Here is a 16,921-nt window from a genome sequence, read left to right as displayed (position 1 = left end):
ATTTAAGAAACACCAACATTTTCCGCAGTGCTGTACAATAAACAGATGAATACAAAAAACATAGAAAAAAAAAACATCAATGCAACCAATAACCAACACAAGAGGGCCCTGCCCAAAAAGAGCTTATCAGTGGACCCTTGCGTCTGTCCAGAAAATGCTTCTCTGCACTTATGGAGCTCCCTGATAAGCTATTTCAGAGCTGCTATGAAAGGGTGTTCAGTGCTTGATATTTTTGTCTTAGCCCTGGGAAAGATGTGACTTTTCTGTCACTGGTTTATTTTATTAGACTTAGACATGATATGATGCCACGCCTTTTTGGGCTTAAATAACAACTTGCTTGTGGTGTCTTGATAGGTTTCTTAAGAAATTTATTGTGGATTGAGGAACTGGCTCCAGTGTCATTTCACATTAAAGTGTGTTTAGTCTGCATTATCCAGGTGCTATTATCAGCCAGCAGGTGGCAGTGCTGCATACAGGTATTGTAAATGCACACTGGCAATATTTTAGGGAAAGTTGCAGCTAAAATGTAGCAGATTTGACAGGCTAGTTTCTCAGTATAAAGCTTTATTTGGTGCAGGTTTTGACAATGTTCATGAAAAAATATCTTCATTCCTCCCTAAACAAAATCACCAGGTCAGCATCTTGGCCACTCTCCAGGACCATTTTCAAGACTGGCTAATTTTGTGTTTTGGCAAATTAAAAGGTGTTGTTCAAGCCCCTGGGAACACACAATGTACTTTTAATATTGTATCTGCAGTACCATTGCTGCAGGACATATTCAGGAAGCATGAGTACAGGTAAACCTTTTATAATTACTAACAACTCACAGTGTCCATGGTGTTCCCCTAATTTGATATGATTGAGGGGTTGGAAGGCCCCATGCACAGGCCATTAAGCTGCTGACTCCAAAAGGACAGTGTATGGCCATCTTTAGATCACCACTGTGGCTGACTGGGTACCATTTCTGCCTTGAAGCACTGGGGTCTTGATTTTAATTCCAGCTTGGGTATTTGCAGGCAGTTTGTATCTCTCCATGTTGGCATGGGTTTCCTTTGGCTCCTGATAAAACTGACCATAGTGTTTGTAAATGTTATAGGGACCTTTGATTTTAGGCTCCACTGGGCCATGAATATTTGTCCAAGAACTAAAGTATTTGGACCACAAGCTTTTTGTTTTTTCACCTTATATTCTCAGTGCAATGACGTTTATCTGGTTTGTATTAAGCAAATCATGGTGGCCCAAACATGTTATCTATAAATTGCCCAGGCTCAGAGCCAAGTATTGGCTGAACGGGAAACAGAGCAACAATATAAGAGATCTGTAGGTTGCAACACAGAATATAATTATGCATTATACCATATTATGGGATCCTTTGTTTTGAAATCTGTTATCCAGCAAGCTCCAAAATAACTTCCAGAAGGCCATCTATATTTATTTAAAGTTTAAATAAACCTGTTTTAGCCGGATAATAGATCCCATACCTGTATTACTGTATTATTACTATTCACCATATAACTCTAGAACTGATTTAAAAGCAGTCTGGTGCTGTTTAAGATTTGTGCTTTGAGTGGTGTGTACAGTCGCTAAAAGCTGTCTAATTGGATTTTATTTTTTCCCAAGAATATATTAATTCACTACAGTATGTGCCTATTAGTTTGTTCCATTCTGACTAATGGACTTATTAGCATGAAACCTATCAAGACTGAAGTGAAGGACTTTTCTTTGATGTGTAAATATATTTTTTTTACATTAGGCAATCGTAATAATTTTGTAATTGAGGCAGATGACTTATTATTCTATTTCCGTCTGTACATTTTATTCTCGTTACTCAGCTGCATAACAAACACTGGTAAATCAATCACCCCACAGCTCGGAGAGTATATTATTTTTGCTGAAGCATTGCACATACTGCATCATCCCTGATACAATCCCAACGGAAATGTGCCGATTGGACAGAGAATTCTTCCAGCGTGCTTTGTTTCAGCAAACCGCTCGACCGATTGCATTTTTTAAATGTAAATATTTTCTAATATGCATGGGGGTTATTCACTGTGATTATGGGTGTAAGAGCACTGAGTGCAAAAAGGATTGCAATGGCTGTGCTCTCCACCTGGCATTGGAGCAGAGTGCCGTGCTGTTGGACCCAGGGCTGTCCTTTACTTAACACTCACCAATGGCAGGTATAAAGTACAGGGCATTTTGCACTCACTGATGCTTCCTAATCTTGTGCATCTAAATGACATGCAAACTAGGGGGCTTGACAGGGAATGCCTACCTACCACACATACAGTATATATGGTAAAGCAAGTGATGCCAGTGGTGCATATTAGGGCCACTGCTTTTAGGCAGGGTTAGAACCATGCCTCAGGCAGCAGTTAGTAGCCATTTACCAGTGGCAGATTTAGCAGAAAGGTCTATGTAAATACGCCAATAAAGACTCCCACAGTAATGCTGCTCTGAGTCCTCTGTGAAAAAAACACTGTATTTCTTTCCTTCTATTCTGTACACATGAGCATCTGTGTCACACTTCTCAGGAAAAAACGTCAGTGTGTGGCATGAGCTTCCTCCTATCTCTCCCTCCCTTCTACCACCCCCCCACCCCCCTTTTTCTTCTTCCTCCCCCCCTCCCCTCAGCAGCAAGAGATACAGGCAGCAGGGAAGTGAAGCCAGACCAAGCTAAAATGGCAGCAGCTATCTTAAACAGAGGGAACTTCTAGTGCTGTTTACTTGTAAAGCATTCTGCAGAATAAATGTAGCTTTCTATTGTGACTAATCTATTGGCAATAAACTTTCTCAGTGTGATGTTTTGTAGTTCTGTTTCCCATAGTGTCATTTTTAAATGAATGACTGTTTATTTTCGATTATGTTACGCTTTCCCTGTATTATTAAGACTATACCTTTGTACCCCATGATAACTAAGCTAGCAATAATCCATGTTAAAGAAATAACAATCCTATTGGGTATTCTCTTGTTCAGATGCTTTTTAGTATTTTTCAGACATGTTGCTCCATATTACAGATGAACCGTATCCAAAAAGCCATGGTCCCGAACAATATGAATAATAGTTCCCATACCTTTTATTAAGGTCTAATTATATTTCTTTTCTTTTAGCATATTTGCATAACTATATATCAAGGGGCTATTTAATAAAAAAACTGCTAAAATATGCTAATAGAATTTCAGTTTATGGACAAGAAACCATATGAATCACCTCATTAGCAAAGTGTCATTCTGCAGACCTTGAGTAATGAATACTAATTTCCGAACAACACAGTTTTTTTAGAAATCTAATAAACTTACAGTGCAGTTACAGATCACTGAGCCTTTTGCTTAAAGGAGAATGAAAGTCAAGTATACAGTGTAGCAGCCTTTAGGCTCCACGCGACAAAATCTCCCTTGTCACGGGCGACTAATCTCCCCAAAGTGGCATCCCACCAGCTAGAATGTAAATCGCCGGTGGGATGGCATACGTGGCTCCAAAATCCCTGAGGTTTCCTCTCAAGGCAACTTCGCCCATTTGCCGCGACACATATGCCATCCCATCGGCGATTTACATTCTAGCCGGTGGGATGGCATTTCGGGGAGATTAATTGCCCACAACAAGGGAGATTTGTCGCGCGGCGACTAATCTCTCCGTCTGTCACAGCCCTAAAGAATCAGACGCGTGCTTCACTCAGCAGACACCCAAAATGATGTCAACCAGACTTAGGAAACTGTCAGTGCAATTGCATCTCATTTACAATGAAGTGCAAGCGGAATTTTGATGCAATGTTGCCCCCTTACAGAGGAAAAAGGAGTTCATATTTAAAATTCATTAAAATATTGTATAGATCATCAAATATTTTTTTTTACTAGAGAAAATGTTAATTTGGGGTTCATATCCCCTTTTTTTAATAACATAATGCATAAATGTTCATCATTTTACAACTCTGTAGGAAAAGTCTAACATTCTGTAAAAAGTATTAGAGACATAAGAATACTTATGTCTGTGCAGCCATTATACAAATCAATCAAGATTTAGGGGCAGATTTATCAAAACATGAGATCAGAGCTCGCCATGGAAAAATTCACCCACTTTTTCATTAATTTCTATGGGATTTTTAGAAGTGTAATTATCAAATGGTAAATCTGTGCATCAAATGGTATTATCAAATAAATCTGCCATTTAAGTGCATTTATACATCACAAGCATAAGGCCAAATCTCGGGCTTCCCTGCAATATTCTGGCTGAGCATCTCTGTGCACGATTTACGCTACACCCTTATTCTTTTGTCTGTTGCAGTTTTAGACTGCCCCCTTTGGTTGCAATGAATTAGGAGTTTCTTTTTTCATTAGTTATGGAATTCCTTATTTGGAAACCTGAAAGCTGCAAATAATGTGAAAGCCATTTCCGATAGAGTCAATATAAAGAAAATAATTCTAATTTTTAAATATGAATTACTTTTTCTTCTTGTAATAATAAAAACAGTACCTTATACTTTATCCTAAGTAAGTATCCTAAGTCCTTATTGGTGGCAGAACAACCCTATTGGGGCTGAGCATCTCTGTGCAAGATTTTCGCTACACCCTTATTCTTCTGTCTGTTGCAGTTTTAGACTGCCCCCTTTGGTTGCAATGAATTAGGAGTTTCTTTTTTCATTAGTTATGGAATTCCTTATTTGGAAACCTGAAAGCTACAAATAATGTGAAAGCCATTTCCGATAGAATCAATTTAAAGAAAATAATTCTAATTTTTAAATATGAATTACTTTTTTTCCTGTAATAATAAAACAGTACCTTATACTTTATCCTAAATAAGTATCCTAAGTCCTTATTGGTGGCAAAACAACCCTATTGGGTTTATTTGTCAGCATTTCGAGGTATTGGAGGTTTTGTGGTTTTATTTGATTTTGCCATATTCATTCAGCACTTTCAATATATAATTTAGTAATAATAACATTTTTATGGGTTTTTTTTTAAAATCTCTAACTTATTCTAAGTAGAAAAGATTGCACAAATACAATTTTGATAAATAACCCCCTTAGGGTATGGTTATCCAAAGTACAGAAAGATCTCTTATTCAGAAAACCCCAGGTCCCAAGAGTTCTGTTGTATGTTTATTTTGCCACATATGCAAAATATTTTGATATGATTATTAATGTAACTAATTTCCCTGATTTTAGTTTTTCCAGCCCCTTGAAAAACATAATATGGGATATATAATTGGGTTTGACAGTAGTACTTGCACCGGTGCAATCAATGTTCCCTTGCCTTACGGTGTCTATTTTTCTACTTTTTAAGCTAACGTACAAGCTTAATATGGCTACAATACTATATTTGGTAAACCCTAACCGTAGGCGTGCAAGTCTGAATGATTTCAGAGCGAGAAACGCTATATTGTGTTAACTGAGCTGTGTTGGATTGTGTTAGTGATTGCAATCTTGTATTTAACCTTGTTTCTTATGGTATGAATGGGATTAGATTGTTTGTACATACTTGCTCATTGACATAATGCTGTTGAGTTCAAACCTTTATACAAATAGAATGTATTTGTTACCCACTAAAGAACGTCATTTACTAATCTGGAGATTTTATATAAAATTGGTTTAGAAAATTATAAATATGCTTGCTTTCTACTTATCTTTTTTTCCTTGCTGATTTAAGCACAAAGCAGAGATTGTAAAATGCATGTCCGTAATATTTATAATGCAGTATTCATGCACCCTTGGAAGGACCCTCGTAATAAGTGTGACCCTAACATGTTAAATATCTTTGGCACTGCAACAATCCACTTAAGTCATTCCCCTCCATGATAAGTTATTTTTGCGGCGCAACAGACCATAAAGCATCTAAGTGCACAATCAATTTTGATTTAATAAAAAACCTCGAAAGAATGTTTTTATAAATCTGGACACAGTCTGTGCTCTATTAGTCCAAATATGTGCTTAGAAAAATCGATGGGCAATGTGCACTGGCTATATTCTCTTCATTGAAGCATGCACGCGTGATCCTATATCCTTATTGTCTACGATTAAGGGATCATTGTGAAAAATACTCTAATGAAAATAGGGCTTCTAATTCTTATTAACAACGATTTCCCCGGTGCAGCTGTTTCACTGATGGGACCCGTTGAATGGATTTTCAGCCAACTTGCTGACCTAGCAGTAATGACAAGGAGGAAAAAGTGCAAACCAGATTAGTTTTTTTTAATTAAATAGGTATCATATTGAATAACTATGGTTTCTGAAAAGCCACCGGGGGTTATGAAGTAATGTTCGGAACCCCTATCCACCATCTAACTATTATAGACCAGTAAAAGTTACAGATTGGATGCTACAGGACCAGGACAGACTGCATAAACCCCTAGAAAGGTTTACTAACCATACTCTCATTTGTTACAGCATTTAAAGAAACAGTAACACCAATGAATGAAAATATATTAAAGAAATTAAACTATAATGTACTGCTGCCCTGCACTGGTAAATGTTGTGTGGTGGCTTCAGAAACACTACTAGAATTTATATAAATACCCTGCTGTGTAGCCATGGGGGCAGCCATTTAAAAGGCGAAAAGGCACAGGTTATATAGCAGCTAACAGATTAAAACGTGTAGAATACAATGGTGTATTATGTGCTATCTGCTATGTAACCTGTGCCCTTTCTCCTTTTCTCCAGCATGAATGGCTGCCCCCTGGCTACACAGCAGGGTATTTATATAAACTATAGTAGGGTTCCTGAAGCAAACACACCAGTTGTACCAGCTCAGGGCAACAATAATTTTTTGGCGTTCCTTTAATGTACTTAGCATTATATATGGTCCTCTCCCAGTGAAGTCTTCTATAAAGCACAGAAAATGTTGCTTGATAAAGACCCTTTTGATTGGGCTTCAAAAGTGCTTATACAGGATGTAACGGAAGCGCATGAAAACAAAAATGGTGTATTACATTTTAAATGAAAGAGTGCAACACACAATAAATATAAAGTGCAATGTTCTAATAAACTCCTCCACCAGTGTGGTTTAATAAGTGTGTACACTCACCAGTCTCAGGGAAGCAAATGCCAAACCAATCAATAGCTTTGTTGCCAAGGTCTGCTGATCAGCCTTGGGCCAAAAATTATAATAGCCATCATTGCACACCATCAGAAGAGGAGAGCATCAATACACCAATGGGAAAATCAAACCTGCCCCTCTGATTTCTGCATGATTTTGCTGCCACTCATGCAGGGCCATCAGGGTGCCCCATACAAGGGCCTATAAGCTGCTAACTTGGTCCTTCCGGCCCATGTGCATCTATGGCCATTTTTACTTGATTATTTAAAGCTTTCCAAAGAATATGTGTAACGACCACCATTGAAAGCAGTTTCTTCACTGGCAGAGAAAATGGCAATTCTGCCCATGCTTGTAGTCAATAACATGAATGGCATCCATCTTTCACTGAAAACATGGGGTGGATTAAAGGATGTGTACTTCATATATCCCTTCAGTTTGCCAGCGCCATTACATGTTACTAAAAAAATAGCAGCTTTTACCTGGTGGCCATTTTCCCTCTGACACATCATCAGTGATGTTTACATCTACAAACAGCACAAATGTGCTGTAATGTTAATGCAATGAAGAATGCAGGCTTACACAGGCAGAACATATGGAGATATACATTTTTGCTTGGATTGAGCACTGTAATGGTTAAAGGAGAAGGAAAGGCTAAGTCACTTGGGGGTGCCAAATGTTAGGCACCCCCAAGTGACTTAAATCGCTTACCTTGTACCCTGGGCTGGTGCCCCTGTTATGAGAAAACAGCCCCAGCCCGGGGTACCTGTAGGAAGCGCTTCCTCCTTCCTTTTTCTTCTGCCGGTGAAATCCGTGGGCCGGCGCATGCGCAGTAGAGTGAAAAGCCGACTTTCTTGTTTAAGTTCGGCTTTTCACTCTACTGCGCATGCACGCGCGGCGCTACAGGAAGTAGGAAGCACTCGCTGCTACCCCGGGCTGGTGCTGTTCTCTCCGTACAGGGGAACCAGCCCAGGGTAAAAGGTAGGCGATCTAAGTCACTTGGAGGGTGCCTAACATTTTGGCACCCCCAAGTGGCTTAGCCTTTCCTTCTCCTTTAAGCTGAGACCAGGAGAGGTGGTTAGGAGAGAAAACATATTTATTAAGCAGAGTGCACAGCTAGTTTTCATGGAAACCAGTAATGCCATAAAGAACTGAGCATGATCAGTAGCCAACAGCCAAACACATTCCCAAGGGAGGGGCTGAGTGGGTTAGAGGAGGAGAAGGAATCACAAAGTGATAAAGGGGATGCTGCAGCCTTACTATTAACCTTTGACCAACAGGAGTGGCAGGTATTTAAAGATTTCAGAGAGGCTGTTAACTGATTTTTTGTGGGCGGATTTACATGCCCTTTAAGGCCCAAAAATGCGCACACAAGCTTTTTCAGGCTGAAATCCACTCCATATATATACAATGTCAGATGGGGTTCTTTGGTCACTGACTGCAGGCACAAGTAGTATCAGCATTGATGTTTTCCGTATTGATGTTTTCTCACCTAAAGACATTAGCCTTCCATCTTCCTTTGTGTATTAGCATCACCAAGTGTAAAACAGAGTTATCTGCTTTGTGGTCACTTGTTTCCTTCTTTTTAAATTACTTTCACTGTAGACCTTCTCTAGATGCATCAACATTCATAGACCCTGGGGCAGTTGGTTTTCACGCGTTCATTGTCCTATTAAAAAAAAAAGTACATTTTGTATTCTACATATCGGCAGGTATAAACCATTTATTTCTTGATCTTTTCCGTGCTTTTTATATTAACATGCAAATCTACATATTGAGACCAAAAAAGTTTGGTTATTTGAATTTTATTTCATGTTACATTCTTGGAATAGATCATTGTGTAATAAAGTAGAATACCTGCTGTTCCTAATTAAATGGCCGCTTCTCTCGGGAACAAATTAATTATTTCTAGCTATGGGAAATGTTACATAGTTACAGTTTTACAGCCTAATAATTGCACAAAAGAAACCCACTATGCAGTGTAAAAATGAATTGCCTTTAACTTTAGAGTCTGTATTGAGGAAGTGATTGATGTTCAAACTTTCAACTAATAGAGGAATTGACCTGCAGAGTTTGTTGTTATGGAAAACAAGCTCTTGTTGATTGTGATTGATGAAAACTCCTAGTACTTCCAGCTGATAGAACAATAGATTCAGAGATTGCATTCATGAAGGAACTCTTCACAGAGAGCTTACAGGTGATCAAACCCATTATGATTTCAGTATGTAATCTTTACCATTCCTGTAGCGTGGGAGTGAAATGTTCTGCTTATAAATGAACTAAGAGATAGCAGTTTCAGCAACAAGCTAGTAAAATACAATAGGGCTCATGTACGTCCACAAGTCCAGTTGCGGTCCAGGTAATTTCCCCGCAGTCAGCTGTGCGTAAAAAAAGGTACTTGCATTAAAATGTGCTCTCTCTATAGTTGCACTCAGCGGCGCTCAGTCTGTCCTGTTTTCCATTCTGAAATGGGTGTTGCTGCACCTATTAATGCATGGAAACCCTGAAGCTACTGCCACCTCCAAACCAAGTGATAGCTCCAGGGTTCCTGTAGCACCCTGCAATTATGCATCGCTGCAGTTAAGCTGAAATTTTGGGGAAAAATATATGTAAGATAAAATGTTGCCTTCTGATTTTTCTTTTTTGGTAAGTAAACCCAGGTGCTAACTGTGGGTAGTATTTAAGGCCTAGATAAAAAATATAAAGCAAAGCAGTTCCCTAGGTTAATGTTTCTTAAACTGTGAATTCTGATGGAATGCACTGATCATTGTACCTTCCAACACACTGGAGCACAGTCCTAAACAGATATATTTTGAGGTGGCCATACACAGGGCGATTTAAGATGCCAGTTTATCAGCCCATGTTTGGGGCCCTCAGACAGGTCTGTCTGACCGATATCTTGGTGAAAATTGGGCAGATGTCGATTGGGCAGGTTTAAAAATCTCATCAGGGTGAAGAGTGAGGCTTATTAATGTGGTCCTGGTTCCGATGGCCTGCATCATGTCAATGTGATCTGATCGGATCAATCCGATATTGCCCACTTCAAGGTTGGCATATAGGGTTGATAAAGTTGATCTTTCAGTATATGGCCAGGGTTAGATCCTATATAGATTAAAAGTAGTGTACAATACCAGCACAATAGAATTGTTTTTTGGGATTCTTTTTTTACCCTCCATCCTATTTATGTGTTGTTCATAATTACATATAACATATTTCAAACTTTTTTATATCATAGTTATATTTTTCTTTTTATTACGTGTAACTTTAATGTGAATGATTGTAGATTTAGGCTGCTGTAGTCCTTCCAGTGATGCAGATTGCTGTGATCAGTCTGGAAAAGCTGTCAAACAGTGACTATAACTGTACTGTATTTGGAAAGCCTAAAATTGTAAAGCAAAAGTTTATACCCTAGGAGACGTTTCTTCAGTTTCAATGGATTCTTTGTGCTTTTCATTTCGTTATGTGGAATGCAAAAAAATGACAGGTTTCAACTGCAAAAAAAGATGTCCCCCCTGCTGAAACACTTGCTGTTCTTTGATCTCCTTTTCTGTAATAACAAAAATGCAATTTTTCTTTTTTTGTAGGTGCATGTGAATCCCTGTTTTTATCAAGGTCCTGGTGGAAACACATTTATTCCTTTGGAAAAAGACAAATGGCATTGGTTACACTCTGGGGACTGTTTTTCTCTTTTGCCAGATAAATATACATTCAAAGTCATTGCTGACACTTCTACAGAGGAGAGTACTGAAAGGTAAAGTAACATATTTCAAGTGATATATAAATATATATATATATATGTTGCTATTTTTTATACATAGATTCCTAGCAGAGGAAGGATCATATGAATGAAGATCTGCTGCAAAGGGAGGGGTTGTGGGGTAGGGTATGTAAACAGTACAGAAAGGGGTATGCACCCCCTTGTTCACCTTGAGTTCAATGAATAGTTTTTATGCTGAACATACTTTTTGCCTATTGTTATAATCACAAAAAATCTGTTTTTTTGTTATTTCTTGAGCTAAACAGGGAAATTAAAGCTACTCTGTGTTTGGCCCTTGAGTGGTAATAATTAGAATACCAGTACACAGGTAATCCCCTAGCTAACAAAACAGTCACAGCAAAGAGGGAAGCTAGGGATAGTATTCTGGTAATTTAAACTACCTCACAAGGACCAAACATGCAGTAGCTTCAATTTCCCTCAAGAAAACAAAAACCATAGATTTGCTAGAAATAGGGCATTCTATAACATACTAAAAGTTTATTAAAATGTGAACCACCCCTTTAAAAAATAAGTATGCTTTAACTGTGACTTGTACAGGTATGGGACCTGTTATCTGGAAAGCCGTTATCCAGAAAGTTCAGAATTACGGAAAGGCCATCTCCTATTATAAAAAAATAATTTTGCTTTTTAAAAATGATTTCCTTTTTCTTTGTAATAATAAAACAGAACATTGTACTTGACCCCAACTAAAATATCATTAATCCCTACTGGGGCAAAACAATCCTATTGGGTTTAATAATATTTAAATGATTTTGGACTTAAAGTTTGGCGATCCAAATTACGGAAAGACCCCTAATCCGGAAAACCCCAGGTCCCGAGCATTCTGGATAATGGGTCCCATACCTGTACTGGTAATAAGTAATAGGCGTCTGTCTGTGTATGTATTTCAGTAGCTGTCTGGCTACTAGGGATTTACCCTAGCAAACCAGGCAGTGGTTTGAATGAGAGGTCGGAAAATGAGTAGAAGAAGGCCTGAATAAAAATATAAACAAAAAAAGTTACAATAACAATAAAATTGTAGCTTAACAACAGGGTAATAGTTTTTAGCTGCTGGGGTCAATTACACCCATTTGAAAGCTAGAAAGAGGCAGATGAGGAAGGCAAATATTTCAAAAACTATAATAAATAGTAATAACACATTGCAAAGTTGCTAGGAATAGGGAATTCTATAATACACTAGAAGGTAACTCAAACGTGAACCACCCCTTTATGGAATAAGTACACATTTTTATTTTAGAATGCCTAAAATGACTCTAAACAGCCTCTAAAATGACACACCTCCCTACTTAGAGTCCGATGTCCGATCTAGTGGGAAGTTCCGACAGCTCCTTGACCTATTCAAAGTAGAAGGAAGGCTCAGCATACTAAAGGGGAACAGAGATTCACCCTATAAAAGGAAAGTGACTGATTTCTGCAGCATGTTTCAGTTTCTATCTTAGAAACTCAATGTAGGGAGAGACTTTCGGGGTCATTTAGAGTTTTTTAGGGATTTTAAAAGGTTTACTTTTTCTTTAATGATCTAAGGGCTGTTCAGATATATTTTGAAATGTAGTTATATTTATTTAATATTTTGAATGAATACAGAACCCTATAAACCTGTGAACTGTTGGTTCAGCCAGTTTTGCTGATATTAGCCATTGTTATTCTTGTTTAGTTGGGGCTTAATTTTTTGCATTTCAAAAAACAAAAGTTAATCAAAAAACTTTTTCACGTGTGAAAGTCAAACTGACTTCTAACTGTATAACTTTAATGTTAAAAACCAACATCACATTTAAAAAAAAGTTTTTTTTACAATAATTAAATAGCCCCTTATTACCTTGATTTTATGGGAATATATAATTCCAGCTTGCTACCATGATAGTATACTTTTATCATTTTAGAAAATTTTGGTTGAAAGTGCGTGATTCAGTGCACTTCGTCTTAAATTATTTTTCCAGAACACCAGGCTTGTCGATTGATGATGTGTCTGCTTTGGCGTTACTGTTGTCTAAACTAACGTGCTATTACTTTTGGGTCATGAGTTTCAAGGCTGTTGTGACAGAGCTAATTTGGCTTGACAGCACTCTGATGGCAGGTGATGGTTCTGTCAATGTCTTTTAAATTTGCTTTTGCTGTTCACAAATGAGTCATGAATTATAGTCTCAACCTTCACCTGCAGCCTGATTGTTATTTGTCTTTCTACTAAAGCTATATTTTTCCAGGCCCCACAAGGATGGCTGTAAGCAAGTTGCTGGATAATAATTGGTGTTCATAGAAATGCATGATTTTTTTTTTAATATTTTTTCTAATAAATTGAACTACCTAATAGTCTTATAGGATAATTATGGTTTGAACATTCCCTGTTGCAGTGACCCTGGTGATAAGAGATGAATGGGAAACAGGATTTAAGAAAAATAGCTAATAGGAGAAGCACAGTTTTTCTAGATTTTACAAGGCTTTATAAAGGGCAGCAGAAAATAATATAATTCTGTTCTGTGGTTTTCACTGTTTTATAAACAAACCCTTCTATATCCATGTTGAGTAAAACTCATAGAAAGTAAAGAATCAACTCTGATTATTTAGGAGGCATTTGTGTAAAGCTCCTTTTGATTGCTTAAATAACTTATGTGACTTGATGGAATTAAAGTGGAAAAGTGCATTTTCTCCTTATGCCTGTGGCTGGAGTTAATGGACTAATGGCCGTATCCTTTCCCACTTAGATTACTGCAATCTCCTACTAGCCCTTGTAACTCTATCCTTGAATCCCTCCGTAGGGAATACTCACTCTCTTAAAGATAAAAGTCAGATGCTACCTTCTGGAGCACTAAAACATTATTTTGTCTAGTCCTGCGCTTAAGGGCAAATGCACATACCTGGTACAATTTGTCTCCTGTATGTTACCCAACCATTTAGATTGTAAGCTCTACGGGGCAGGGACCTCCTTCCTACTGTGTCTCATACCACATGGCACTTAACCTCTCCGTATTTATACTTATTTATTGTATTTATTGTATTTTATCTTTCTTCTATCCATGGAAATAAATCCTGGCATAAATTACACGTTATTTTAATTATTTATTATAATAATATATAGTAATATACATTATAATATTAATTTTATGTTATCATGCACGCACAACTAAATATGAATGTGTTTGTCAGGTGGCAAAACAGCCAATATACTGCACTCACATATCTTTTAAAAATGTACCGTAATAAAAACTTCCCTTCTTGTGAAGGCCTTCAAATGGCTCTGAAACATTAAATGAATAAGCAGGTAAAGGTAAAATTTTGATTTATTAAAGGATAATTAAACCTTAAATAAGCAATGTAAAACTACTTAGGGTGGTTTTCTAAGCACATTTGCAATTTATATTAATTATTTTTTCTGTTTTAGAGCTGTTTAAGTTTTTATTAACTGCCAATATAATGAATTTTGTAACAACAGCACCACTTTTTTTCCAATTTTCCATTACATTTTTGGTGTTTACTTATCCTTTTAAGACCTGACAGTTCAATATATTGTCCGCTTTCCTCTATGCCTATGTTACCTACATGCAGGTACTGCTGTCTGTTCTTGGTATGCACACATAGTAAAATAGTACATAGTACATGGATGTGTGTGTATCTATATATCTATAAACCTATTCTTATACTTTACAGAAATGTTCATATCACCAACAAGACGAGTGAAATAGCTGATAATCCCAGCTGCTCTTTGGATACTACTAAAACAAGAGATGAGGAACCTTCTTGCTCAGCCTGGGGTGCTAAGAAACCTTACCCAAATCCTGCTTCAGATGCTCAAGGTGAGAAGACCAAATCCCTGCTAAACAGTCAGGTAAGTCACTATGAATTTATTTCATAAAGGATATTACCTGTATATTTAAATTTGTATTCAGGATGTGCTGGTTATTGAATGGACTTCTTTTAAATACAGTCCAGAGTGTAATTGTGTACAAGAAGTAATTTTACCTGTACCTGACTGACACCCATAGGCGGATGGGGATTTTTTTGTTTGGGGAGGCTAAAAATGTTGGGTATCTATATGCAATGACAGTTACCCCACTCATACAGAAAAGCATTTTTTACATGCGTTTTCCTGTGCTGGATCTTGCATGTGTTTCATCCCAGGGGAACACAAAAAGAAACGCATGCCTGTATTTTCTATTTACTGTGACTGTAGTCACTGTGGCACAGGCAAGCGTGGAATGCAGGTGTAATGTGCTCTGTTAGGGGCTTACCTGCACCACAAAGAGTACAGCCTAATACGTAAATAGGCCTGCATTTCTTCTTGTGCTGAGACACATGAAAGATCCAGCACATGGAAACGCAGGGAAAAAACACTGTAAGAGCCAAGAACAATTTTTAAAAAATGTTGTCACACACATACGTTGACAACTTTAAAATACTGAAGTAAAAATGCAGTTTGGAGCAGTTAGGGTAACAGAAAAAAAGCATTCATTTTTTGGTAGCATTGGTCCTTTACAGTTGAAATTTTTTTTTTTAACTGTGTTCAGTTCCATAACGCTGTCTCTCTAAGAACACTTAATATGAGTTCATATTTCTAGCACCCCAAATCCTTTATCACTCCGTATCATTTCCTAAAAAGATTAATCATAAATAAAACTATTCATCTTCAAACAGGGGTGTTTCTGGGGTCTATGCTGCCCTGAGGCAGCCTTTCAGATGCTGCCTCCCTCGCAGAGGTATGAAGAGGGGGCCACATTGCTAGTACAGAGTCGAAAATGCGATTTGAAATCTGAATTTCAGCTCTTAAAGCTACCAGGAGCAGCTTTTTGCCGCCCATAGTAATTTGCAGGCTTATGGCAGCGGCGCCCGTCTTCAGAATATCCAGCTATTGCTGATCTGCAACTGCTTTCAGTCTTTTACTGCCATTGGCATTGGTCTGATATCTAGTGGACTCTCATAGTTAATATCACAAGCATTAGGAATGTGTATCAATTGACTTCTTATTGCCAGTGGAAAGAAACTGATTTTTCCTGTGATAGTTACTTTCAGCTGCCATGGACAGCTCAGTTCCACTAACTGTGGCAGGGACAATCAACCATAATTAAGGCAGGTAATTTCATAGCTGTTATTATAAATCATTAGAGGATTGGTGGGGAAAGGTAAATGTAGCCACTAAAAAAGTAAAAACGGCTCTCAAGCTGCCCGCGCAGCTTGCTGGCCGGGACATGGGTATGTAGGTTAAGTGACTTGTCCAAGGTCACAAGGTGCACCTAGGGTGGAATTGAACCCGAGTCCCAGTGAGTCACCCCACTGAAGGCCGATTCCCTAACCACTAGGCTATCTGAGTCCTCCCACTTGTAGGAGGATCTTTTTGGTCTGTTGTCTTAGATATGGTGTGTGAAGGAAACATTCAGGGTTAAAGCCAGCTGCTTGCACCAAGACCTGTATGAGTAGGGGGACTGTTAATTAAGTAGAGAGAATTAATCTGGAAACTGTGCTGCACTATTCATAACATAAAAATAGGCACAACATCTATTTGAAAAGTGTTTGACCTGAAAGCAGGTGCTTGTATGGCTATTCAAGCTGGACCCAATAAAGCCCTATGTGGGTTTTATGAGAGACTTTCCATAGAAGGCTGGCCGGCCACTTATATCATGTATGTTTCTGCTTTTTAAATGTGTATATTGACAGACAGATATTGGTAGATAGTTTAGAAGCAGGATGAGCAAACAGGAACAGAGCTGCCAATCAGTGGGAAGTGCCAGAACACAAGAGACTTTTATCAGGGCTGCCATCAGAAACTTTGGGTCCCCATACAAGTTAATTATATGGGTCCCCCCATGAACACAAGGATGGCACTGGGCAGTGAGTGACACATGGGTAATGGCATATGGGTGAAAAGCCTGTTATGACCGGCATTACATGAGGGATATATGGGGATAGGAGAGAGGTTAATAAATAAAAATAATGAAGAAGGCAGTAACTGACACATAGTGGTTGGATGAGAGTGACATATAGGGAGAGGAGGTGGCACATAAAACACATGAAAGATCCAGCACAGGGAAACGCAGGGAAAAACACTTGTCTGTAAGAGCCATGAACACATTTTTTTTAAGCTTTTGTCACACACATACGTTGACAACTTTAAAATTCTGACGTAAAAAT

At 38.1% G+C, this 16,921-nt stretch overlaps 1 protein-coding gene across 3 annotated transcripts in view; it reads left to right on the top strand.

Moving 5' to 3' along the window:
- The window catches only part of aplf (aprataxin and PNKP like factor), a 113,985-nt gene that overhangs the window by 28,395 nt on the left and 68,669 nt on the right, over positions 1-16,921 (top strand). For all 3 annotated transcript variants that reach the window (XM_012962662.3, XM_012962661.3, NM_001113131.1), the window contains exons 3-4: positions 10,611-10,777; positions 14,447-14,624. In XM_012962662.3, the coding sequence (XP_012818116.1) occupies positions 10,611-10,777; positions 14,447-14,624 (345 nt within the window). The remainder of the gene's footprint in view (positions 1-10,610; positions 10,778-14,446; positions 14,625-16,921) is intronic.

Source organism: Xenopus tropicalis, chromosome 5 (assembly GCF_000004195.4).
Source record: "Xenopus tropicalis strain Nigerian chromosome 5, UCB_Xtro_10.0, whole genome shotgun sequence".
NCBI classification, from domain to species: Eukaryota; Metazoa; Chordata; class Amphibia; order Anura; family Pipidae; genus Xenopus; species Xenopus tropicalis.
The sequence above is the reverse complement of the archived record's forward strand: the minus strand, read 5'-3'. Positions and strand labels throughout refer to the sequence as shown.